At 37.8% G+C, this 27,095-nt stretch overlaps 1 protein-coding gene across 4 annotated transcripts in view; it reads right to left on the bottom strand.

The window, feature by feature from the left end:
• The window catches only part of SLC12A6 (solute carrier family 12 member 6), a 90,805-nt gene that overhangs the window by 9,173 nt on the left and 54,537 nt on the right, over window positions 1-27,095 (bottom strand). For all 4 annotated transcript variants that reach the window (XR_006293331.1, XM_043555732.1, XM_043555731.1 and 1 more), the window contains 16 exons: window positions 19,778-19,875; window positions 18,402-18,533; window positions 17,151-17,297; window positions 15,770-15,824; window positions 14,373-14,503; window positions 13,449-13,690; window positions 11,287-11,501; window positions 10,325-10,483; window positions 10,067-10,165; window positions 9,739-9,796; window positions 6,755-6,929; window positions 5,889-6,007; window positions 4,386-4,484; window positions 2,583-2,702; window positions 1,694-1,798; window positions 1,102-1,270 (listed from right to left, as the gene is read on the bottom strand). Coding sequence is in view for 3 of the 4 variants with exons in the window: in XM_043555732.1 (XP_043411667.1) it covers window positions 1,102-1,270; window positions 1,694-1,798; window positions 2,583-2,702; window positions 4,386-4,484; window positions 5,889-6,007; window positions 6,755-6,929; window positions 9,739-9,796; window positions 10,067-10,165; window positions 10,325-10,483; window positions 11,287-11,501; window positions 13,449-13,690; window positions 14,373-14,503; window positions 15,770-15,824; window positions 17,151-17,297; window positions 18,402-18,533; window positions 19,778-19,875 (2,123 nt within the window). In the remaining variant the exon portion in view is untranslated. The remainder of the gene's footprint in view (window positions 1-1,101; window positions 1,271-1,693; window positions 1,799-2,582; window positions 2,703-4,385; window positions 4,485-5,888; window positions 6,008-6,754; window positions 6,930-9,738; window positions 9,797-10,066; window positions 10,166-10,324; window positions 10,484-11,286; window positions 11,502-13,448; window positions 13,691-14,372; window positions 14,504-15,769; window positions 15,825-17,150; window positions 17,298-18,401; window positions 18,534-19,777; window positions 19,876-27,095) is intronic.

A 27,095-nucleotide genomic window follows, 5' to 3' on the forward strand; every position in this document is an offset into this window, starting at 1 on the left:
AGGTATGTTTTATTTTTGGTTTCTCTTATTTCTGTATCTTTTTTGATATTTTAAAAATGATTATTGATGACACTTGTCTTTGCTTTACTATTATTTATTCAGGCCAATTTGGAGATAATATTTCATTTACTTTTACTCTGCTCTCCTGGTGGAAAGGTGAAGGGAATAATGGTGCAGAAAGAAGAAATGATTTTCCCAAAGGCACAGATTATATCAGTGGTGTAGCTAGGGTAATATAAGCAAGGTCTCTTGATTTCCAATCCTGTGCTTTTTATTTATATTTATCATCCTGCACTAATGCTTCTTCATTATTTCTAGTTTTTAGGGTTTCAAAGTGTTCCAAAATGCAACCCAGTAAAATTTTTGAAATGTAATTGAACATCTGTCCGAACAACAGGGTTGGTTCTATCAATTATAATAAGCATTAGAGTGAAAACTGCTTTCTTCTTTAAGGAGAGCTTATACTTGGCAAGTTAACCAAAAGTAAAGCAAAGGAATCTTGCTCACAATACCATGTAGACTGCTAAGGAGGAAAAAAAGTTGTTTACCGCTCTTCGTTGTCACCAGATTGAGCAGAACTATCTCCACAGTTCAAGGGACAGACTTATTTAAAGGACCTCTCTGAGGCCTGACTCAACCAATGTTTGGAAACAGTGCTCAGCCTTAATAATCTTAAGAGTTTGGTAGTGCTTTTTATTTTTATTTATTTATTTTTAAATGTTTATTTTGAAGGGGGGAGGGGCAGAGAGAGAGAGAGAGGGAGAGAGAGAATCCTAAGCAGGCTCCATGCTGTCAGCATAGAGCCCGATGATCTCTTGAACCCTGAGATCACGACCTGAGCCAAAATCAAGAGCTGGATGCTTAACTGACTGAACCACCGGGTGCCCCAGTAGTGCTCTCTAAATGGAAAGAATAAATTACTGTTTTCTGGTTCATCTTATTATTTGGGAGAATATGATTGTTCGAAAGCAAGCACCAAGAAGGAAACAACCTGGATCACTCAGGAAAGGGATTAATTTAGAAATACAACATCTTATAACTTTACATCACAAAACCATAAGCTACATTCCACTAAGTCAGTAGGCCTTGACTCTTTCTTACCTGCTCAGCAGCTAGAGCTTCCCCGTAGTTCTCCAGGAAGTTCCCCACGATAACAGAGCCCACAATAGTGAGGCCCTTTCCTGCTTTAAGCTGTGAAGCAAAGGTGAGGAGGCGAGGATGCTTGACGTGTAAGTCTTCATCTAGTTTCAGCAATACAAGCAACTGAGGCCTGTAAAGAGGTTGGCAGGAGGGGGGGTGGGGAAGGAGAAAAGACTTTCGGTTTGGGGAACAGAATGAGGATTCTAGCATTTACTTGAGGAGATCTGGATAAAACATGTAACTGGGCAGAAGGGCGAGATTAAAGGAAAGGAAAGGACAGGATGAGGGTATAGTGATTTTGAATCCTGTATCACTGCAGTATCACTGCAGATTGATCAATCTGCAACAAACAATAAAAATGGTAGAAGTCTAGATCAGACACCACAGGAAGAAAAGGGAATCAAGATGAAGGATTTGGAATTGTTCAAAACAGATATATTACACCAGTTCTTTGAGCCGCCTCAATTCATTATCCTATCATCCTGAAGCACACGGTTGGGTGTGCTAACCATGTGCCAAACACCACACCACTAGGCTCTGTTGATTTCTTTACCTCCAGTTTTTAGTGTGTGGAGGTCCTTCCTCCAGCCGAAGCAAAGCAAATCGGGCTGCACTGAGGGACAGCCCACGGATTCCATCACCCCATTCTTTCTCCGCTCTGGGAGAAAAAAAGAAAAGAGTAGAGACAGATTTAAACTACAGGAAGTACAATTTCAAAACATAAAGTTTATTTTTTCTTTATCTAAAAGTAACATATGCACAAGACAGAAAATTAAAACTCATAATAACTAAATGCTCTTTATTAACATAATGAACCCGCTATAAGCAGATCCGCACTGCCCTTCAGTGATGGACTGCACTGCACAATAAATAGTTCAAAATAAAGGCTGGAAGGATCACTCATTTGTCCTTCTATGTACCTGTTAAAAGCAATAATGTAAAATAGCAATTTGGAGAATAAAATGACTGCAGACCCAAAGTTCAATTTACTCTGAAAATAATGGAGAGAAAGCGAAATTCAATGTGATCTTCTGAACCAGAGTGTTATTTACTCCTAATTTTTGGAAACTGTTACTGAAGTCTTAGTTGTTACAGTTTTTCAGAATTAACTTCTTTTTCATTTCAAAAACAATACCTTGACTGAGGCGATAAGCAAAAGTATTTATATTTGTGTTATACTTTCATACTTATCATTATTATTTCGACATGTCCTTTTAGTTATTTTTTTCACTGATCTGTTCATATTTTCTCAATAGGTTCCCCTTGTTGTATCTGTAAGCTTGTGTCTTGTAAGACGGCTAGGAGAGTCGGGGATACAAAATTTAGTTACAGATGAATGAGGTTATCTGGATCCTCAATGCAATTTCCATTGGGCTGGCTCTAACCAAACTAGTTGATGTGGATACTTTTATCAGTAATCAAGGTCACATCCACAAACTCACCCTTGGTACTCGATGTACTTGTAGATCATACCAGCTATCACCATAGCTACAATAGCGTAATACCAGGAAGAAATGAACATCAGAGCCAGACAGATACTCATTCCCATGAAAGAGAGGGCCCTAGAAAATTCAAAACAAAAACACAAACGAAAAAAGTGCTTTCCTAAGCAACTAAAAAAGAAGCCTATGCTAGAGGTGCTTCTCAAACTGGTGAGAAATTGTTATTAATTTTTTAATTCTAATATATTGCAGAGTGAACTTTTGTAAAATGCAATAAAAAGGATTTGTTAGAAAAATTACTATATGCCTGGATGCTATGACAATGTCAAATTGCTATAAAAGTTTCTAAATGATTTTTCTCAATTTTTATTGTTGTTTTATTGTGGCCTGCGCTGAGGCCCAAACCATCCTTTGTGCTGATGTGTCCCATTGCTGGAAAAACATATAAATAACCATGATTCAACAAAAGTTATCTGTAGTTGTGAGGATAATTAATACCTACTAGGTGAAACAGGGATGGGGCATATAGTCAGAATTATTAACGTGATGATCTCTAACAAAAGTATTTCATGTAGATATTTCATGTAGATATTGATCTTTACCTTATGAATGTTTATTAGCATACGTGTAGAACCCACTGAAGGAAAGCTGGTGTTAGTTTTCTTACTTTACATAAGAGAAACATGGCAGAGAATGATAAAATGCTTGTTTTAAGCAAATAGATTAGGTGAACAATCATGTTTATTGCAGTTCTTCTGTGTATAGAATGAACTTCTTAGCTCTATGATGAATCTCAAAGAATGAGCAGGAGAGCTCAATCTGGAAAGATTAGGCTCCAGTAAAAACAGGATAAAGAGAAAACAAAAGCAAAATAGTAACACAAAAAAGTTCACAGTGAACTTCTGATTAAGGTTAAAGCTAGAAATTGGATTAGAGGTGATAAAATCAGTGAGGATCTAATTTTCTGCCAGATAAAGGTCACATTACTGCTCATCACTGGTAAGTAAAGCCAGGAAAGGGTCAAAGAAAAAACAAAGAGGAATATAGCAACAGGTCCCTATGGGACCTATTAGAGAATCTTTAGCCATGACAGAAAAGAAATGAGGAAGAGATGGGATGGCAGCGAAAAGCGTAATGACTCCTTTAGGACTGAGGAGATGCCAACACAGCAGCAGCGGCTGTAGTGACGTTTCCACTGAGAGTTTCACCACGTAGCAGGCACTGTGCTGAGCACTTCAGATCATCCCAAAGCAACCCTGTGGGATACGTAATACTATCAGTCCCATTCTACAAATGAATAAACTTGAATTCTGTGTGGTTATGTGCTTTGTTAAAAGTTACAAAGCTATGAAACAGTAGAGCTGACATTAAGCTAAGGTCATCTGAAGCTATAGCTCGTGCTCTTACCTGCTAAATGACACTGTCAAAAGAGAGTTCGAGAATGAAAACGGATGACAGTATGAGAATAAAGATATAAAGGGATGAAGTCCAGTGCTTAGCTAAGAGGTAAACAGAAAACAGATCTGCAAAGGGTAGGTTGGTTTAACCTGAAGAATGCAGCAGGCTGGAAATATTTATTTCATAGTTTTGATCTTTATCCTCAAGTGGGTGTTAGAAGTTATAAAGTGACCTATGAAGAAAACATGGTAGGATGATGGAAATTCAGGTAAGCACTGCAAGTCGCAACAGTATGGAATGGCTGACCAAGAAAAATTATATTGACAACCCAGAATCTCCTAGTTTCCTAGTTCAATGATGGGTTCTCTCCCAATGTGGGAAGAAGAAGAAAAAGAGCAGACTTACCAGTGGTAGTAGCGAAACCGGGGTCTCCAGTTGGGTGTTCGAAGTAATGTTTGCAAGGCACATGCCAAGTTCACAAAGAGGTAACACATGAGGAAAAACCTGGCAGATTAAACAAAGTAAGAGGCATGAATATTACTGTAAAATGATTCTTCAAGGGTTATTTCATTTTTTTGAGTTTATTTATTAATTTTTGAGAGAGAGAGGGAGACAAGAGAATCCCAAGAAGGCTCCATGCTGTCAGCATGAAGCTCAATGTGGGGCTGGAACCTATGAACTGTGAGATCAGACCCTAAGCCAAAACCAAGTGTCAGATGCTCAACTGACTAAGCCACCGGGCATTATTTTAAATGGAGACCTTTGTTGTATTTAAGCCTCTGTTCTAGCCCACTAGCCCCTGATTAAGACTAGGATGTAGAGAAACTCAAACTTCTCCCCACAAACTTGCTCATTTTCCTGTGTTCTCCTTCAGTGAAGACACAACCACTCTTTACCCAGTTGTTCTTGGAAAAATCCCAGTGTCCTCTTTGTTACGCATCCTTGTTCCAAATTGACTTATCAAGTCCTGTGGATTCTACCTATTTACACATTTCTAAACCTTTTCCTTCCTTCCCATCTCTATTACTATTATCTTTGTTCAGGCTCTCATTTATTCCTTGCTGGATTAGTTAAATAAGCTTCCAGTTAGCATTCATTCCCAGCTCAATTTTAGCCTCCTTCACACTTATCTTTTATACCAAATTGATCATTCTAAACCATAAATATGGCCATTCTCTTCTCAAAGGATCATTCCCTCCATCCAGGTAAAAGTTCTGGGTCTTTTGTGACCTGGCTCTACCTACTTCTCTGCTCAGCTAGCTCACAACAGGCACCCTCCATTCTATTAAGCCAAACTACTTTCAATCCTCAGATGTGCTACATTATCTCATTCCTCAGTTCCTTCACACACATTCCATGCCTGGGACATCTCACTATTCAGTTGTTGAGTTAATCACCAGTCCTCCTTCAAGATGCAAGTAGTAAACCTTTCTTGAGTCTCAGTCCACTTAGGTGCCTCCCTTTAGAGTTCTTATGACGCTGTTCACCTTTACCACAGTTCTCATCACACTGTACAAAGATCACTGGTCTCTTTATCTATCATCAGTTTCTTAGGATTGTGTCATTCACCTCTGTATTCCTACCATGCTGCCCAGTGCCAGGTAGGTATTAAGTCAACACTAAGTCCCAGCTAAAGGATCCAACCTAACAGTAGCAGTAAAAACTACAACTAGTTGATGATGAATCACAAAGGAAGGAAAAGAACTTTTCAAGTTATACAGGTAGGAAGAAACCATGACAATTTATAAAAGCCTTACACGAAACTTCTTAGCAATATATACTATTTAGGTGAAGTTATACCAGTACTTGGCTCACTCTTTTACCACAACTGTTATACACCTGATGGAAATCAACATGTATTATGTATCATTTAAGCAAGAAAAAGTGAAGAGAGGAACTAGCTCTTACATAGAAAGAATTGGGGCCACAAGATCCAGGGAGGCGATAAGAATTCCCAGCTCTGCAATGGCGGCAGTTAGAAGTAAAGCCCAGGTAGGTTCCCCATTGGCTTTGCTGTGACCAAAAACCTGTACAGAGAAGGTAAATATCAGACACAGGAATGTGGGAAGTGTTTGAGTCAATGCTCCCTGATTCCTCCATGTTACAGTTTCAGATATATGAAAGATGATGGTGTTAACAACTGTTGATATTTCGGGGTGCCTGGGTGGCTCAGTCGGTTGAGCATCCTACTGTGGCTTGCTGCTGTCAGCACGCAGAGCCTGATTTGGATCCTCTGTTCCCCCCTCCCCTCTCCCTGTCCCTCTCCTGCTTACGCTCTCTCTCTAAAAAAAAAAAAAAACAAAACAAAAACCCCAAACCCAAACTCCCAACTGTGATATTTTTATTTTTTTTTATTTTTTATTTTTTTTAAATTTTTTTTCAACGTTTATTTATTTTTGGGACAGAGAGAGACAGAGCATGAATGGGGGAGGGGCAGAGAGAGAGGGAGACACAGAATCGGAAACAGGCTCCAGGCTCTGAGCCATCAGCCCAGAGCCCGACGAGGGGCTCGAACTCACGGACCGCAAGATCGTGACCTGGCTGAAGTCGGACGCTTAACCGACTGCGCCACCCAGGCGCCCCTAACTGTGATATTTTTAAAAATACCTTTACCCACTCACATATAAACTCATCCCTCATAGAGATTTAGAGTGTTTTGTACTAAAAACCCAGGTCTTCGTATTATATGCTCTAATAATTCGTAAGCATATGAAGATGACAGTTTCTCATAAAATCTGAGAAAAAAAGAAGAGGGCATGGGAAAGATCACTCACCCTCAGAAAGGGTATGATGTTATCCTTGGCTATAGCCTGGAGCAGCCTTGGTGCACCTGTGAGACTCTGAAGTCCAGCCCCACATGTGGAGAAGAAGGAGCCAATAACAATCACCCATGGGGATGGCCAAGATAAGGTACCCACCACCAGATTACCTTTCACAGCATCCCCAAACCTGGGAGAGAAATAAGAGTGGGGAAATTTAACTGGGAAGTAACTACAGACTGAAAGCCTAGAAAAGTATCACCCATTTTTTTTCTATTTATAATTTTTAGAGAACTGAATGGAGGTAGACATGAAAATTAAGAAATGTAAAGGTGGGTAGATTTGATCAAAAGGCTAATTATTAACCTATATTAAGAAAATAACCTGAAGAGCCAGAAAATAAGCTAAGCTTCAATTATAGCTTTTCCCTTCAAAATATCAAAATATCTGCTCTTTGCAGAAAAGTTGGAAAAATACAAAAAATAAAAAGCAGGGAGGAAATACATCATGATAACATAACTGGTAATATTTAGCACACTTTGTACATTGTAGTCTCTTTACTATGTTTTTTAAAATATAGAGGAGATCACACTATACCTATAATTCCATATTCTTTTTAAACTTACATTTTCCTATGTCATGAAAAGCTCTTTATGAATGAAAATCTTAGTGGTTTTAATAATATTGCATCATAATTTACACAGTCCATTCCTCTAGTGTTATTTTGTATTATAGAAAATACTGTGATTAACATCTTTGTGCACATATCTTCATTCGCACTTCAGGTTTTTTTTTCCTTATGGCAGATTTCTAAGAGGTAGTCATTGCAATAAAAAGGATGAAATCGCATTTCAATATCTTAACATATTTCAAAATCACTATCAACTGCTTTCCAGAAAGGTTATAATAAATTTTATTCCCACTGGAAGTATATGAAGGTTTAAGTTTTATAGCATGTATCTATTTCACACCAGCCTTATATTAAAATTTTAAAAGTCAATGCTAATTTGATGGGTGAAACATGGCATCTCATCTATTTATTTTTGGTTTCAACCATTTTTATTAAGAATCACACACAAAAAGTAATGTGCAAAAAACAAATGTACATTTCAATAAATTTTCACAAACCATCTATGTAGCTACTATCTAGTCAAGAAATAGAAAACTGCCAGAACCCCAGTCTCTCTTATGCCCACTTGCTATCACTAGCCCTTCCCCCATCACTATCCTGTTAATACTATGTAGTTTTACCTGTTTTTAAACTTTAAATAAGTGAAACACAATATAAGTGTTTTGTGCTTGGTTTCTTTCACTTAACTTTCTGAAATTCATCCTTTTGTGTGGGTGTATATATAGCTGTGGCTTATTTATTTTCATTGCTCTGATTTCCCATTGCATGAATACATAACTTATCCATTCTACTACTGATGACGTGTGAACTATATCCAGATTTTGACTATTAGTAACAATACTGCTGTGAGAATTCTTGTGCATGATTCTTAACGCACATGTGCATGAATTTCTGTTGGATCTACCTAGCAGTGGAAGTGCCAGGTCATAAGGTACATGCATGTTCAACTTTAGGAGACAATGACCAACAGTTTTCCAAAGTGGTATTCCAGCTTATACTTTCAATACTTTTTATATTATGGTGTAATTTACCAAATCTCTACGAACCCATATATTTTCAGTGACAATAGTATAGTAATAGTAAACTGTGCTACTTATTTTTGTCAGCAATATGTATATATTATTTACTGGGGTTCCTGTCCTAAAAGAACTCAATCTAGTCAGGGAGAGTGATATGAAAAGCTACAATACATATATATGGTAAGTGTAATACTGTAGTGGCTAAACAAGGAGGGGAGTGGGTATCTCTGCTGGGTAAGTATGAGAAAGCTTCACAGGACAGAAGACATTTAGTCTAGTCTTCAAGGATTCATGTGGCTGCCAGGCGGGAGTTACCCATTCTAAGCAAAGGAAACTGCACAAATGTGTGGCTGGATGGGAATCTGAAACAAGGCATATTTAACTTCAAGTTATGGCTAGAGCACGTAGACTTTATGAGGGAATGATGGGAGATGACATAAGAAAAAGGTAAACAGGGCCGGACTGAAGTAATGGGCTTGGCAGGCTGTGAAGCAGGAAGGTTTGTATGATCTCATTTTGTGTTGTAGAAAAATCATTCTGGTGGCAGCATGGAAGAAGGATTAGAAGGTGATAAAACTGAAAGAGAGGTAATTACAATAATCCAGGAAAAAGATCCTGAAGGTCTGTGCAAAGGGATGGGGATAAAGACCGAAAAGGAGATCTATTAAGATGAAAGGTGGAATTCACAGGGCTTAGAAACCAACTGGATGAGGGAACTGGGGAAAGTCTAGGATGGCACCTACATTTCTGTTTTGAGAAAGGGTGAATGGTGAGGCTTGTAATTCCTCCAGACGGGGAAAATGGGAAGAGATCTAGCAGATTTAGGGGAAAGATTTTTCTAAGAATCTCTTACAAAAACTTGTTTTTTGCTCATAGGTGTGAGGAAAGGAAAAACACCCAGCAGCCTTCATGAACGAAATGAAGAAAATTCCAAGATTTTATTTAGAATGCTAAACAGACACATACTTATATCTCATAGAAGAGATGCTAGAAAGACATGCTAGAGACACTTCAAAGTTTTTGTTCTGTTTGTTTTTTTAACGTGCTTTCCTCTACTTTTGGTCTTAGTTTTCCAACAGCTTTTAATGTACTACAGACAAGTCCTTGTTATTCAGACAAATTCACTACTTCATGAAAGAGCTATATTCATGGCATCTCACTTATTTATAACAATGTAACTAGTACTTATTATTCACTAACCTTTTTGGGAACTATATACATGTATTTTCTAATTGTTAGTCACGATATAAACCTCAGGTTAGGTTTTGAGTTTATGACCATCTTGGGGGCAGTGATCTGATATACTGGAAGACAGACACACAAATATTACAAAGAAATCAACTACTCACTTGTCTCTGAGAACAACACCTTCAATACAGGCACCAAAAAGGACAACATTGCTTAAATCTACCATACTGAGAGTCAAGGAAACTGACCTCTAACCCTCTGAAATAGTAAGCAGACACACAGGGTATTTCTTCTATTAGTAAAATTAGTTGGTAGATTCACTATTGTAAATTTTTCCTTGAATTTTAGAGATGAGGTGGGTAGATTAGCTAGTGAGAAATAAGCTGATAGAAAGCAGACATCTTTATTACTAGGATAAAAATATTGATGGCCCTCATTCCACAGATGTGCCTATGACTAAAACTCAAATTGGATTCATGACAAGGATACAGACAAAGGAGGTGGTCAGGATGGCGAGAATAGTGCCAATGGGAATAGACTTTTGAGCATCTTTCAGATCTCCAGATCTGTTTGATCCAGCCATGATACCTTTAGAGAAAGAAAAAAGAACAAGTTAATTTCTTAGTTCCTGGACACTTTGATATTCATACTGATACCAAAGACTGGTATCTGAGAAGCCTGGGTCTTAAGGAAAATCACTCTCTGGGTCTGATAACTTCTAAAATAGATAACAGCCCTTCTGCTTACCTGTGACAGAAGGAAAGAAGATCCCCACCAGAAGAGTAAAAGAGGTGGTGATGTCAACAAGGACATACTCATGGTTTAAGCTGCCCAAGACATCAGAAGATTTGGCTGAGGGCTTTTCAATGATCTCTCCCTTTGGTAGGTAATTACTCCAAAGATTCTCTGTAGAGGGAAGAAAAAGGTATATAAGCAACAGAAGTATGGAAAGAAGGTAATTCATTTTCTACCTAAACAACATTCTAAATCAGATTCCTCATTTCTAGTGTTTGAAGGTATATTTGTTTCTACATGAACACATGTATATATTACATAATAAAACACAAATAAAAACCTAATGCTCTTTCTCAAATGGTTCAAATGTAATATGACAAAAGGCTTTGGTACATACAAATACAGTTAAATTTACAAATGCAAATTAGTAAAAGTTAATCAGACTAAAGATGGGTGCCCCGCAAAGCCTATTTTCTAAAAATTAGTAATCAATGCTATTTCTAACACCTTAGTATAAACCTGCTTACATGCAAAGAAATTGTGGACCAAACATTTAAGACAGAAGTCACTTAAGCAAAGAGCTTCAGAAATCGGGCTGAGTTAGGAAAACACACATGTGCATGTGGGGACACTGAAATAGTTCCATTCTAGCTGTCACTGTGGGAAGAACATTGGCAACTTTATAGTAACACAGAATATTTTATTACTTTATCCCAGTTCAAAAAGCGATTGGCTTAGCTCTGCTCTCTAAAGGTGGGAAATTTTAACAGAAAACACCGCAAGGAGTCCTGAAAAAGGAGACGTTCACTAACAGAAAAGCAGAAAGAAGCTGAATTAGGAACTGTGTGCTGACCTTAAGCAGGGAAGTGATACAATGGCAGTGAGGCGTCATGGACAATATAAGAGTCTAAGATTGAAAGGCCCACTTTCCTCAGAAACAAATAAAAAACTTGTTCAAATACCTCCTAACTTACCTGTAATGACACCACTAGCCAATCCAGGAATGCCCTGGATTGAAGTGACATTATTGTGAACAAAGTATTCATCACAGGTGGCATTGAAAAACTGACTTGAGTTACAGAAGAAGCCCCATAACCTTGATGGTACTGTCATGTTGTTAATTTCCTTGGTCTTAGAGCAAATATCAATGTGTCTTGATGAAAGGGTGCGGTTACCCAGCATGCAGACCCTAAGTGAAAAGAGAGAGAAAGATGAAGCAAGGGGGCAAAAACGTTTAAGAAAAGAAGATAGGTTAGAAATAGGTTAGTAAATTAGATTAGCAAAGTTAAAAACAAAACAAAACAAAACACCTCATCTCTAAGAGCTTTTACTGTCATGGATGGGAAAAGAACTAACATTTATTGACTCATTCTGTAAATGGGGATTTAAATTTTCTGCAATTTAATCCTCACAGCCACCTTACAAAATATGCATGAGTATTTCCATGCTGTGGATGGAGGAACTGAAGTTTAGGGAGATAACGCAGTCTACTCGAGTGGTAGTGACAGAATTCAAATACAAAAACTATCTGAAGACACAGTACTTACTCATCTTCCAAATTTTCTAGGTTATTAACCAATTGTTAGGCCTAAAAGAATCCCAGAGTCCTTTTGTTCTTCTGACAAAAAAAATTTTCCCCTATTTTTTTGGCCTAGAAAAGCCTTATGTTCCTAAAAACCCCTTTGAAAATGTTCTGCTAAAGGTCAAACTTTCTGGCTACCGTTTTGAGAAAAACAGCTTGGCTGAAATAGAAGGCACATCCCACTATGGCCTAAGAGAAAACTATTTTTGAACGTAAGCCTAGACCCAGTGGGAGTGAGGGTATTTAAGGATATTACAAATAATAACTGCTGATTTTATTTTTTTCTTTAACCCGGAGCTATAAATATGAACAAAAGAACAATACACCCACAGTTAAAGTAACTCTCAAGAGGAACAAAGCAACTTTTCAAATCTGCAAAATGACAGCATTACATGCATAATGAGCCATGTACCCATTACTCAGCTTCGATAACTCAACACTGCACAGTCTGGTTTAGTGTTCCTCTAGGGAATTCTGTCTTGTTTTGCTGGAATATTTTAAAGAAAATACCACACATCGTGACCTTTTACCACCAAAAGAGAGAAGAATCAAAGAAGAACTTAAGGCAAAGTGGAATTTCTCAAGTGAAGACATCCAGTAGCCTTCAGTACTTTCGGCTAGTTGTAGCCCATAAATGAGCAGACTAAAAACTGATGATGGAATTTATCACTGACATCATTTAGCATAGCAGAAGAAATACTGCACCAGGAGTTAGGAAATCAAAGTGTTCATGTTTGTGCTCTGCCATTAACTAACTTTTGGGCAAGTCATTTAATCTCTATGGATCTGTCTTTTCATCTTGAAACAACTATTTTTCTGTAATCAGGTTTAATGAACATAGGACTGATAAGTTTGACACCTGATAATCCAGATGCTTCTTAAAGACAATCTCTGTAGCAAGATTACAAACACTCAGTGCTGGTTAGTCCCTATGCCACTAGTCAAACAGAGAACAGGTGACCTGGGAGTCACCTATCTGTACAAATCCATTGCTACTTCAAAAAATATACTTTAATGTACTTGTACTACTTATGGTAAGGAATACAATCTCTCTAGAGAGATATATATGCAAATGTGACATGTATTCCTCTTTATTTTATAAGTAGAAAGTCTGCTATGATATTAACAGCAAAATAAAAAGGGTAATTACAAATATTTAAATAGGAGCTAAGGTTTCTTTGACTCTCTTGATATTTCATTAATAACAGGAATCCAACTTTTGAATACTTTACAAAGCTTGCCGGTAATAACTGTATTATTTGTAAAGCTCTTCATGAATAGTTTAAGCAAGCACAAGCATTATAAGGAGGTTTTAAAACAAAACTCAGTATCTACATCCAAATGATGGTTACAGCTGCCAGTTCTATGCCTGGGACATAAGGAAGAGGATTGACATGACATTGTTTGCGGGGAGGCTTCCTGCCTAGATGCTAACTGAGCTTATCCACAAGTGAAATCTCAGGGACACTGTGAAATTGTACTTGAAGTGGTCACATCACCAGATATTGTCAATGACTACCCAGTAATGATGGCCGGTAAGAGGCAGACACGTACGGGAAGTGTGGAGGGGCAAAAGAAGACTTGATGGCTCCAGCATAGATGGCCAAGATGGACACAATGACACAGGCCAGGAAAAGTGAGGCAAACTTGTTCACATAGCGCACACCGATGAATACCACCAATACCATGAGAACCAAGAACGCGGTGCCATAGACACGCATGTTATTTAGCATGGCTGCTGATTCCTTGAGTGCATCATCGCTACGAAAGATGGCAGCTCGGGGGACAATATATACCTGTTAAGTGAAAGAAGTAGAAAATGAGGTCATTTTATAGTCATCAAGTAAAAGGGCTGTTGTAATTTGCATTTATTTTCACAAAGTAAAGAAAAGCTAAGATAGAAAATGACTGGAGACTTAACCTATTCCTGCAAAAACTGGATAGCATTGATCTTTTTTTTTTTTTAAGGCTACATGTTGTTCTGAATATCTGCATTTCCCAAAGGAAACAGCAAAGAATGCATTAATAATTTATTCGAAGGGTTATGTAAAATAATTATAATGATTACCTTAGGTCCTACCTTATTATTCCTACTTACCTATCATTTTAAACAGTAAAAAAAAAAAAATAATAATCCAGTGAATAAAGAAATGAAAAACATTTTATTTTTGGGGGATAAAGATATGACAAAAGATAAACTTTACTTTTTCCCTGTTAGTGTGTCTTGCCTCACGACTTCCACTTCTTGGTGAGGTGGGTAGGGTGTTAGTAAACGGGTGGAAGGGAAGCAGTAGGCAGGCAGTGGATACTTTCAACCATTCTGACTTATACTCACAACAGGAAGTCAATGACTAGTTAACAGTGAATCACTTGTTTGATTCTACAGCGGATCTCTCAGAAGTTTTGCTACCAAACAACAAAATAAATCCAAATCTCTATCTTTTCTACACTGTAGAACACAATTAAGCCATTACTCACCAGAAAAATTTCAATGGCACCAAGGATATACATGGCTGCTGCAAATGTGGTACCAAGATAAAAGCAGAGGCCAACAGCCCCACCAAACTCTGGGCCCAGGGCCCGGGAAATCATAAAGTATGAGCCTCCAGCTAAAAGACAAAACAGAATGTAAGCAGGATAAAGAAAGTACACTGGTAAGAAGAATGTAAACAAAGTCATAAATAAGAAGAATAAATGCTTCAAGCTTTTGAAAACTCTCAATGTTCTGATAAAAAGTATATTTGCTAACGGGAAATAAAGGATAAAACCTTTCTAATATACTGCATAGCTAATGCTCCACACCAACTAGTTCAACTTGTCAACTTGTCATTAGATAAATATCAAGGAATATTTACTACAGGCATGAGATAGCCCCATAATATATATCCTAACTAAAAGAAGATAGGAATGTGATACAAATTAAGACTTCTAGCTTAGAACATGATGAGATTTTTTTCCTTTTTATTTTAATTGAAGTATGGTTGACTTTAATAAATGGTATAGTACAACATCATAATGGTTCGACAATTCTGTACATTAAGCACACCATAGTAAGTGCAGTTACCATCTGTCACCATACAATGTTACTGCAATATTATTGAGTGTATTCCCTATGCTGTATTTTTCATCCCCATGACTTATTTATTTTATAACCGCAAGTTTGTAACTCTTATTCCCTCCCTCTCACTTATTTTGCTCATCCCTCTCCTCTTCTTTTCCTGGACAACCACTAGTTTGTTCTTTGTATTTATGAGTCTCTGTTTTTGTTTGTCTGTTTATTTATTTATTTGGATTCCACATATAAGTAAAATCATATGGCATCTGTCTTTCTCGGACTTATTTCATTTGCATGAGTGGATCTCTAGGTCCACCTGTGTTGTTGCAAATGGCAAGATTTCATTCTTTTTGATGGATGAATAATATTCTATTTTGTGTGTATGTGTCCACAACTTCTGTATTCATTCATCTATTGATGAACACTTAGGTTGCTTCCATGTCTTGGTTATTGTAAATAATACAGCAATATACATAAGGGCACCTATATCTTTTTGATCTAGTGTTTTCATTTTCTTTGGGTAAATACCCAGAAATGAAATTACTGGATTATATGGTATTTCTACTTTTAATTTTTTGAAGAACTTCCATACTGTTTTCCAAAGTGGCTGTATCAGATTCTATTCCCACCAACAGTGAGTGAGATTCCCCTAGGTTAGGACATAAAGAGACTTAATGTATTCTAAAGTCAAAGAGTGTGAATGCCTATGACCAACAGACTAAATAGTATTCTGTTCCTTGGAAGTTTGCACCTCTGGCTTCACAGCATAAACATACAGTAATTGTTGACAATCCCTGAAATGCAGTCCTAGCCAACTGACCTGGCACCACTCCATTAGTGGCAATGGCACTCATGGAGATAGCAGTCAACATTGTCTGTAAAGGAAGTGAAAGGAGAAGACTGTTACTGTTATAAAGATGACATTTCTGTACTATCTTTCCATCTGTGGAATTCAGAGCACTGTTTGAATAATTAACTCTACATACTTTATGGACGGAGTTGGATGTCATACCTAATAGCATGGAAATATGATGTGGTTCAACTCATTGCACTAGTCAAATTATTATCATCTTGAGTATTCTGTTAAAATGGTTCTATGTCATAATCAGTAGGTTAGGGGCTAGTAGAAACCCCTGATCTCACCCTGGTCTCCTAGTTAACTTGGAAAACAGACTGGAAACTGACTAAGGACTAGATATTACAAGAACAATATTCAGTAAGGAAGGGAACCACTGAAGACTTCTGAACTAATAAAAACTGTATTTTGAAAACATTGCCTGGGAGCAACAGAGTATAGAATGGACTGCAGACAGGGAGCAGATGAAGACAGAGTGACTTGTTAATAGGCTATTACAGTTCAGTGAAAAAACAGGAATATAAAGGAAGGGTTGTAGGTAAGAGATTTCAGAGGGAGACTTGATTGACACTGGTAGCTGATTAGATGTGAGAGGTAACCAAGGAGCCAAACATGACCTTGAAGTTTTAAGACTAAGAAAACAAAAAGGGGGGGGGGGGGAAGGTAGTACTGTTAATTTTAATTTATTAATGATAGGAACTATCTCTGCTTATCCTGCTTTGTATGTACTCAGTGAGCCTAATGCACAAGGAGGGTATAATAATGATAGTAATGAAAGAGGTCAGCAGGTAACAGAACAAAAAAATACATTTTTTATAATAATCAACTTATAATGCATAAGAGGAGTTTAAATTCAAGGAAGATCAGAATGTTCTCAGTACAGTGGGGGAGAGGACCTGGAAAACACACCTGAATTTCTAGGGAAGGGAGAACAGATGAGACTTGAAAACAAAACAAACGCCCCTCACCCTAAACAACAATCCATTTTGTTCCTCCATACTATACTGGAGTAGTGCGGCATCATTTTCTATCACAACTTTGGTGCCATCAATACAAGTGGTTTGTATTCTGAATTCTTTGAAGTCAAGGACTACATCTCCTACTCCCTCCAGAAAGAAGTCTTCCTTTGTAATTTCTAGTACATCATATTATAGATCTAAGCAGTGAAGAGTGGGCCGTAAATAACTGAAAATCCTTCAGATTTTAATATCAAAATAATCTCTCCTTTTGAGATCATGAGTCTTCCCCTACTAGCCTTTGTTTTATTCTCAAACAAGTCAAGTGCATATAATCTTGAGCTCTTGCAACGTTCCAGGTGATTTCTAAGAGCCAACTCAGGACTTACACAGCAGCAGCAGATAAGGACGATTGCAAAGGCCTGAAGAACGCCAGCTGTGCCCACAACCCATGTAAGGCGTAGAAACAAGATCACTCCAAAAATATTTTGTAGACAGGGGAGGTAGACACCCATGAAAGTACCCATTTGAGGGGTCTGGAAAGAAAGTTGACAAAAGAAAAATTATATAGTCATCTAGAAGCCATGCTTTTATCCCTTTACTTGTGTATAAAAACTTGCTCCCAACTACCATATTAATTATTAGGCAGAGATAATCAGAATATCCTAGAAGAGGCACATATAAAATCTCCATCTAATAAATGTCAATCACCATACTTTTTAATAGTCCTAGAACTATACATTTTTACTTTACACAGGTCCCCACATGTTTTTACGTAAGTATTTGACCACAATCCCCCCCTTTTAAAATGTTCTGTAGTTTGAAACTATCAGCTTTCCCTTTTCATCTAAACTGAATAATGACTTGATGGAATTCCTTTAGAATGTGGTATAAATCTTTCATAGTAGCTGGTAAATACAGTTGGTAAAATGAAGATCTGAGGGTCATTTCATTCCTGAACAACCAGGAAGCTACCTTGTTCCGTATTTTCATTTTGAGAAAAACTGAAATGTAGTCTTTGAAAAACCCAACCACTTCACCTCAGAGAGATGGCATCAGCAGATGGGCGTGGACACTCCTCTTCTGAAGTGCTATTTCCTCTCCCTGCAACGGTCTACTCCCAACCAGGCTCACTGTCTCACATTGGTTAGGTCTCTGCTCAAATATCACCATCAGAAGGGCTTTCCCTGACTAACCTCTCTCCAACAGTAACCCCTTCTGCCCTGGCTTTCTTGCTGGCCAGTTGCAGTCTCTCTAGCCTGCCTTAAAAAAAATTAATTACTGAAGTATAGTTGACACACAATGTTACACTGGTTCAGGCGTACAACATAGTGATCTGCAAGTCTCTGCCTATGATATGCCACAAGTGTAGCTACTATCTGTCCCTGCTTATATTTTTGTTAGAGCATTTATCAACATGTAATATACAGTTTAACAACTATCTCTTCATACCAGAATTCAGGCTGCATGAGAGCAGGACGTTGTAGGTTCTCTTTTTGCTATGACCCCGGTGCCCAGAACAGTGCCTGGCTTAAAGCAAGCATTCAATAGTTATGGAGCACAGAGTGATGCCCTGGATAGTTCCTCCTTTCTTATATATGGGACTCTTTTTATTTATCATTGTTATCCTAAGGCCTCACCTTGGTGGGCTTCTTTTTCCCCTCAGTGATGTTCTCTGCCTCTTCATGTTCCTTTGCTCCTTGTGTCAGATTAGTATAATTGGCCATACGGTTGAGGAGAGAAGATACTTTTGGTCTTGTGTCCATTTCTTCCTATAAAGTCGTAAACATGGAAGAAATGAGTAATGAAGAGCACTGGAAGCATAAGCATCAAAATGGCCCATGTATCAGAAAATTGCAAATTAAATAAGAAAATATTTCACAGATAAATATTTTAAGACAATTCATCAGTGAGGCTTTATTTTCCTCCCAAGGTAAAATATCACTTAATCAGGGCTACATGAATCCTTATAAGATTCTTAAGTGAAAAGCTTTAGGATTCTTTCTAATAGCTTAACTTTACAGTAAAAACAAAATCACACTGGCCCCTACAGACAGCTGTAACCTTGTAAAAAATGTTGGTAATATTATCTTTAACTACAGTGCCCTTTCTTTAGGCTACCAACATTCTAACAAAATTTATGGCTATTATTTATTGCAGCACATACAGATAGCTCATTAAAAACCTTTGTGACTGAGGGGCACCTGGGTGGCTCAGTGAGTTAAGGGTCTGACTCTTGATTTCAGCTCAGGTCATAATCTCGTGGTTTGTGAGATCGAGCCCTACATCGAACCAGCTTGAGATTCTCTCTCCCTCTCTCTCTGCCCCTCCCTGTCTCGTGCACACAGCTGTGTTCTCTCTCAAAAATAAACAAACATTAAAAGAAAAAAACCTTTTGTGACTGAAGTAAATATTCACCACAGATCTTTTCTTCAAGTAAGCTGAAAGAAAATATCATTTAAAAGATAAGTATGCTGAGAGAACTAACATTCACATCACTGTCCAAAGCCAGAAACAAAGGCAGTGCAGGACTAAAGTAGGTTCCTTTCAAGAACCTGCCTGCAGACGCCGTCAGAGTCTGTAGGGTCTCAGGTTAAGACCTACAAGGTCCTCTTAATCTAGCAGCCTACTTCCTACACTGATTTTTGATTTAGTAGTTCTAAGGTAAGTGATAGTCCTCCCAAACACAGATTGAAAAACTCACTATTTTACACTTTGTAGATAATGCAAATATTCACATCCTAGCTGAATTAGATAGCAAGGTCCCCCATATTGAGGAAGAATGTCAACATTCTTCCTCAATACTCAGAAATTTGATTTAATGGTACTTATTAGTGATCATTAGATTACATAAATAAATCAACTATAATGACAAGTTATCATAAGTATTATACTTTAACAATTAATTCTTAAAAGTATCCAGGCTGTACTGTTTTAAAACTAAATGGGATAGAAAACAGCGATCTTGAAATCTCTATTCCTGAAATCTCTGCCCTAGTCTTCTCCCAAATATTACCTCAAAGAGTGCCAGGTTTTTATCAAAATATTCATCTCCTTCTTCATAATTGGAATTATTGAGATAAGCATTTCGAGCTTTCTTATTATGCCCATCATCTGGAAAAAAAAAAAGTAAACCAAGTCAGTTTCTCAGTGGTATTAAAGAAGTATCAGCACCAAATAACTTCATGTTGCCTCTGTATTAACAGAACCCATTTTCATATTCAAACTACTTTATTTTTTTATTTTGAGAGACAGCATAAGTAGAGCAGGGAAGGAGCAGGGGTGAGGGTGGGGGTGGGACAAAGGATATGAAGAGGGCTCTGTGCTGACAGCGGAGAGCCCAGTGCAGGGCTTAAACTCACAAACTGTGAGATCATGACCTAAGCCAAAGTGAGACGTTCAACTGAATGAGCCACCCAAGCACTCCTCATATTCAAACTTTAATCTGAGAGTGGGAGAACTCAATTAGCGTTGCTTGGAGAATGTGGCTCCCTCTAGAAAAGGAGCAAAAATAAATTTCTAAGAGGTAAACATAGGTCATTGCTTTTCTTAATACAAAGGCCTCTGGACACACTATTCTTTTAGGATTCTAACCTACAGAGACCCTACACTTCAAGTCACCCAAATCTAAAATAAAATTTTTTTAAAAAGTACTTATTGAGTCCTTAGTATATAATACCTTTATACACTATTGCTGTTGAACAATGGCAGCAAAAGGCCTCTACTTACAGATGTCCAACCTTTTATAAATGATATTAGGTAAAAAACCAAAAAAACAACAAAAAAAAATGACATTAGGTCATGTAACCAAGAATTATTTTTGTACAAACTTCTGCCACATATTTTTTTTCATCCCACGAGCATTTGGTGAACCAGCTATAAAGAAAAAAAAAGAGAGAGAGAGAGAGAGATAAAGAGACTGGGTTCCCTAACACAGTAAAGTTTGTGTTGTATCCTTAGCTTTGGTTCTGTATTGTGTAAGAGTTATATAATTATAATCACCTTGTAGGAGAGAGAGAAAATAAAAAAATATATAAATGTCATTAAGAACTAAGACTTTATTGATAAAATAGACACTAATATAAAATTTAAAGAAATTAATTTAAAGTCCTATAACCTTAAATGTAAGTTTGGGAAACAGTCAACAAGCTATGAAAATAACTGGATCATGTCAAAGAACAGAAAAGCCAACCTGATGGGATCCCTAATGGCCAAAAATGGGATAATATGAGCACTAAAAATAAATAATGCAATGAATTGAAAAGTAAGTATGTGAAATATCCAATATATTAAAAAAAAAAAAACTAGTCACCTTTGCAAGTTACAAGAAAACAATATATGAAAAACAATAAATGGAAAGAATCAAGCAATTATCTTGCCTTTCCTGTACCAACTATATTTCTAGGTAATGAAAAAGTTAAAGAAAATTTCTTCATTATAGAAACATTCTAGCTAATCAATGTGGAATTTAAAAAACAAAACAAACAAGCATAGGGAAAAAAAACCCAAACAAACCAAGAAACAGACTCTTAACTACAGAGAATTGGTGGTTACCACAGGGGAGCTGGGTAGAGGGATGGGTGAAAACAGACGAAGGGGATTAAGAGTACACTCATCATGGGGTGCCTCAGTGGCTCAGTCATTAAGGGTTCAACTCTTGATCTCAGCTCAGGTCATGGTCTCATGGTTTGTGAGATCAAGCCCTGCACTGGCCTCTGCGTTCACGGAGTCTTTCTCTCTCTCTCTCAAAATAAATAAACTTAACAATTAAAAAAAAAAAGTACACTCATCATGATGAGAATTGAGTAATGCACAGAACTGCTGAATCACTATACTGATTCACCTGAATCTAATATAACACTGTATGTTAACTGAAATTTAAATTAAAAAAAAATTTTAATGCAGATGGATTAGGAAAAAAAACCACCCATTTTCAACCCCTAATGAAATAATGGATCTAGGCAATCATCATCAATGGTTGCTAAAACCATTAGATGAAAGGCTAAGACATAACTTTATAATGGATGGATCAGGGTGATCTGGAACTCAATGATCAATATTAACATTGCTTGTTAAAAGTGGACGACACAAACCCCTACTGTAATACAATAAAAAGTACCCTGTGCAACCTATGATGTATTCTTACCAAAAGAATGGAAGTTGAATCTAATCAAGCTTCTTAAATCTATCAGTTCACAAAAACAAAACAAACAAAACAAACAAAACAAAGCAGAGGAGGAACATGCTAAACATCACCACAAAGATGAGGCAATCACCAAATTCAGAATGTGAGAAATTCTACATGACAAATAATCTGACTTATTCAATAAATAAATGGCATAAACTAAGAAAGCAGAATTCATAATTTGAGACTTAAAATGACATACCAACCAAGTACAAGGTGTGAAACTTGTGAGAATCCTGACTCTAATCAAATGTAGAAAACAAAAACAAAAACAACAAAAAACCCCAAAAAAACCCACCTTTGAAACAGATAAATTTAAACTTTTTTAAAGTAAATAAAATCATGTGATGTCTGGAATTTTAAGATATTCCAGGAAAAAATTAAGTGGGGATTGAAAACAGATTCTCAACATTGTTGAAACTGAGTGATGGCTTCATGGAGGTTCACTATCCTATTCTATTTACTTTTCTATATCGTTGGAAATTTCCACAATAAAAAGTTACTAAAAAAACAACAACAAAACAAAACAGAAAAATGATAGCGTGGAGGAGCCTGCTTCGGATTCTCTGTCTCCCTCTCTCTCCATTCCTTCTCTGTTGTGCACACGGTTTTTTTCTCTCAAAATAAACATTAAGGAAAAAAAAAAAAGAAAATGTAATTCTTTTCTTCTAATGGTTCCGGAAAATTCTAAAGAGAGAATGACACAGCTTAAAATTATCACCGCTTTTAAGTAATCCATTTATTCAGTTAATTCAGTAAGCATTTATTAGGTTTTTAAAAAAATATTTATTTTGGGAGAGAGATAGTGTGCATGAGTGGGGAAGGCGCAGACAGAGAGGGAGAGAATCCCAAGCAGGTTTTGCGCTGAGGGCATAGCCCGATGTGGGGTTCGAACTCATGAAGCCTGAGATCATGACCTGAGCCGAAATCAAGAGCTGGACGTTCAACCGACTTGTACCACCCAGGCACCCCACATTTATTAAGTTTTTATGATGTGCCGGGCACTGTTCTAGGTCCTGGTGATACAGCAATAGACAGAGCAGTTAAAGATGTTGCTTTCGGGGCGCCTGGGTGGCGCAGTCGGTTAAGCGTCCGGCTTCAGCCAGGTCACGATCTTGCCGTCTGTGAGTTCGAGCCCCGCGTCAGGCTCTGGGCTGATGGCTCAGAGCCTGGAGCCTGTTTCCGATTCTGTGTCTCCCTCTCTCTCTGCCCTTCCCCCGTTCATGCTCTGTCTCTGTCCCAAAAATAAATAAACGTTAAAGATGTTGCTTTCATTGTGTGTATATGAAGTCACAGAAGACAGTTAAAAACATATACACACACACATAAAACTGATTTATAGTGGTTGTCCATTTCCACAGTGTAAATACTCACACACGCCAATTGTAAACTACTAACGTGTTGGGGCGTCTGGGTGGCTCAGTTGGTTGAGCATCTGACTCTTGATATCAGCTCAGGTCATGATCTCGCTGTTGTGAGAAAGAGCTCCATGCTGGCAGTGAAGCCAGCTTAAAATTCTCTCTCTCCCTCTCAAAAAAAAAAAAAAAAAAACCTCCCTCTTTCTCTCCCTCTGCCCCTCTCTCCTGCCCGCGTGCTCTCTCAAATAAAAAAATAAAATAAAATAAACTACTAATGCGAAGTCACTGAGAATGGTTTTGGGAAGAGATGCATACAATTGGTTCTCAGGAGTTGGTATGAGCTGGCTGTAGCACACCCTTGACATAGAATGTTCAGGAAAAGCCTGCATTTCAAGCAGAGGGAACAGTAATTTTAAAAAATCCTAAAGCAGAAACAATCTTAATGCAGTCATAAAACAGAATGAGTAACATGGCTGAAACAGAGAGAGGAAAGGAGAGAGCGACTGGAAAGATAGGATTTTAAAATTTCTATTTGGTCTTTTTTTATGATTCATTCTCATTTTCTCTCTCTGGGACTTCTCTCTCTTTTAATGTTCATTTATTTATTTTTTAGAGAGAAAGAGAGCGAGAGCGAGAGCGCGTGCCTGCACAAGCTGGGGAGGGGCAGAGGGAGAGACAGAAACAGAATGCGAAGCGGGCTCCAGGCTGTGAACTGTCAGCGCAGAGCCCTACTCAGGGCTCGAACTCATGAACTGTGAGATCATGACTTGAGCCAAAATCAGACGCTTAACCGACTGAGCCACCCAGATGCCCCTCTCCCTGGATTTTTTTTGGTTTGTTTTTCCCTTATTCTATTTGTTCTCTTTCCTCTTTTGGAGTTTCCATTCTATTTTTTTCAGTAATTACTTTTGAAATTTTACCACATATGTTACTTAAACTGTTAAGTGAGTTTAATCAATAATCTGTCATCCTCACAAACAACACACTTGAACACTTCAGTTTCAACTGTCCTCTGATTCACATAATATTACTGCTCTGTCCAATATTTCTAGTAGTTAATTTTACTACACAATAAGACACTAAAAATATTTCAGAGACAAAACACTGACTTGGGTCAAGGTCAAGGTCACTGTTCTTCTGGGATCATTTCCCTTTTACTTGAGGTCCCTTCTTCACAATTCCTTTAGAGTTTCTCAAACTCAGCACCATGAAATTTCAAGGCCACATAAGTATTTGTTGTAGTACATCATACAGTTACATCATAGGATGTTTAAGAGCATCCCTAGCTGCTAGTCACTAGAGGCCAGTAGCATCTCCCGCAGTGACAATCATGAAAGTCTTCAGACATTTCAAAATGTCCCCTGGGGGACAAAATTGTCCTCAGTTGTAAACCACTAGCTTGGAGCAAGTCTTGCGGTGAGAAACGTTCTTGGCTTTTATTTAGCAACAGTTGCCTGTATTTTGTCCTAATTATTACTCAGTATCTTGCCAAGCACAATTCTAGGATAATAAAAGCTTTGCAAACACTTTAAGACATCATTTGCTATATGTTTCGCTATGGAGAATTCTGTCATTCTGCTGTTCCGGGGAGGATCTGTACCTCTGGTGGATCTCAAGATCTTTTCTTAGGTGTTCTGCAGCATCATTAAAGATGTGTCTAGGTGTAATTTTCCTTTTGTTCTGTTCACAAACCCCTTTTACCTGTTTATAACCCGTTAATTTTATTTTTTGTATCAATAACTATTTTTTTTTTCTACAAGTTCCATTTGTTCTCCTCTCTAAACAGTCCTTCATTTCTGGGTAATATGCTCATCTAACTGCACCTTTTACTGATGAAAACATTTGATAGTTTTGTATCCCAGACTCAGAACCACTTTATTCCTCTTAAGGGTTATGTGACTAGGAATCCCAGATCCAACATCCTGCTTTTTTTTTTTTTTTAATTTTTTTTTTTTTCAACGTTTATTTATTTTTGGGACAGAGAGAGACAGAGCATGAACGGGGGAGGGGCAGAGAGAGAGGGAGACAGAGAATTGGAAGCAGGCTCCAGGCTCTGAGCCATCAGCCCAGAGCCTGACGCGGGGCTCGAACTCACGGACCGTGAGATCGTGACCTGGCTGAAGTCGGACGCTTAACCGACTGCGCCACCCAGGCGCCCCTGTGACTAGGAATCCCAGATCCAACATCCTGCTTTCCTGCTGGTTCAAGAGTCTCACAATACTGTTGCTATAAAAATCTGGCTTCAGAATAATCCTGCCCCATCCTGCTGCCTACTGGTCCAAGCCACATCCTAAAAGCTCTGGCTCCCCTTGCTGCAGCCATGGCACCTCTTTCAGGGCCTCTGTATTCTCAAGTTTCAGGTGCAACCACCTTAACTTTTAGACACTCTGGTCGTGGACGTTTCTGGTCCAACTTCCATTTGCTTATTTCGCGATGGAAGAAATATCCCTGGAGACATTACATTTACATTTACAAGACCAATGATGCCTCCAAGATTATATCTTATTAGGGTCTACCTGTGGTGGTAGGAGTGGGAGGGTCCCGTAGAGATCCTGGTCAATCATGAAAGATCAAGGCCTTCCAGGCAAGGAACAAAGTTCTCATCAAGAGTGGTTAACTGAAAGGCATGGATCAATTCTCAATCTCAGTTTCTTGGTGGGAAATCATGCTGTTTCAAAAGTACAGCCTTCAGAAGTCTGGGTCATTACTGTAACCTCAGGAAATCCCAAATGGAATGGAAATTCTAGAGAGTTTCTGAATAACAAGTAAGTTTTACTCTGCAGGAACTAAGAACCAAATGCATGTCGTAGGGCTGTTTTAGGATTATCCAGAATCCTAAGAGGATTCCTTTGAAGGATACCTACTGACACTATCAATTAAACAGCCCAACAGATCACTATGTTTTGTTTTTCCCCATTTTACTATCCAGATAATGCTAAGATTACTGGGAACTTACTGGTGTTTCACTGCACAAGTCAAACAGAAACTGATAAGTGCCATTGATTCTACTACAAATTTCAAATTTCCATTTTTTATGGCATACTTTTTTTGGTAAACATAAAATGGTATATCAAATGTCTTGCTCTTAATAAAACCTTTATTCTTGTGGTGCAATTACCTCCATATTGCTGCTTTTATAATTTGCCACTATACTACAATTGGGGGCTAAGATAAATAAATCTCACATTCCTCCCTTAGTCTCCTGATCTCGTCAAATGATGTTTGCTGGTCTGAGCTAGGCAGAACAAGAGCAGTAAATGTATTTAATTTCCTCTGGCACAGGCTTGGGTCTGAACTATGCACTGTGTAAACATGAAAGTTGTCTCAAATGTTACAAATTACGTTTTTGATTTTATAGTTTGCTTCAATCAGTAGCCAAATAAGAGGCATGCAGTATGATTGACTGCTGTATCTCCTAAGTCAAGCGTCTACTCTCTTTTTCTTCACTACTTACTTGTTGAAGAAACGATGTCCGGTGTTCAGTAGGGTTTCTGATTTTGATGATGACATCCATATGATGTTTAAATGTTGTTCGGTTTTTGTAGTTCCTATAAATTGCTAATTAGGTCTAGAGGCTTAACCACATCCAGTATTTTTAAGGAAGAGGTAGGAAAACTCCTTCACAGTGGTATTTTGATCTTCTGTCAGGAGGTTTTCTTTCTGAGATACTAGCAACTGTTGGTGATGAATGCCTAGATCCATTAATTTTTGAGGGCTTACAAAATGGTGATATTCTTTTCTATTATTCTTCCTTAACTTACTAGCTGAAATACTTTTATGAAGAGATATTC

This window comes from Prionailurus bengalensis, chromosome B3, assembly GCF_016509475.1.
Source record: "Prionailurus bengalensis isolate Pbe53 chromosome B3, Fcat_Pben_1.1_paternal_pri, whole genome shotgun sequence".
In the NCBI taxonomy this organism is placed as follows: domain Eukaryota; kingdom Metazoa; phylum Chordata; class Mammalia; order Carnivora; family Felidae; genus Prionailurus; species Prionailurus bengalensis.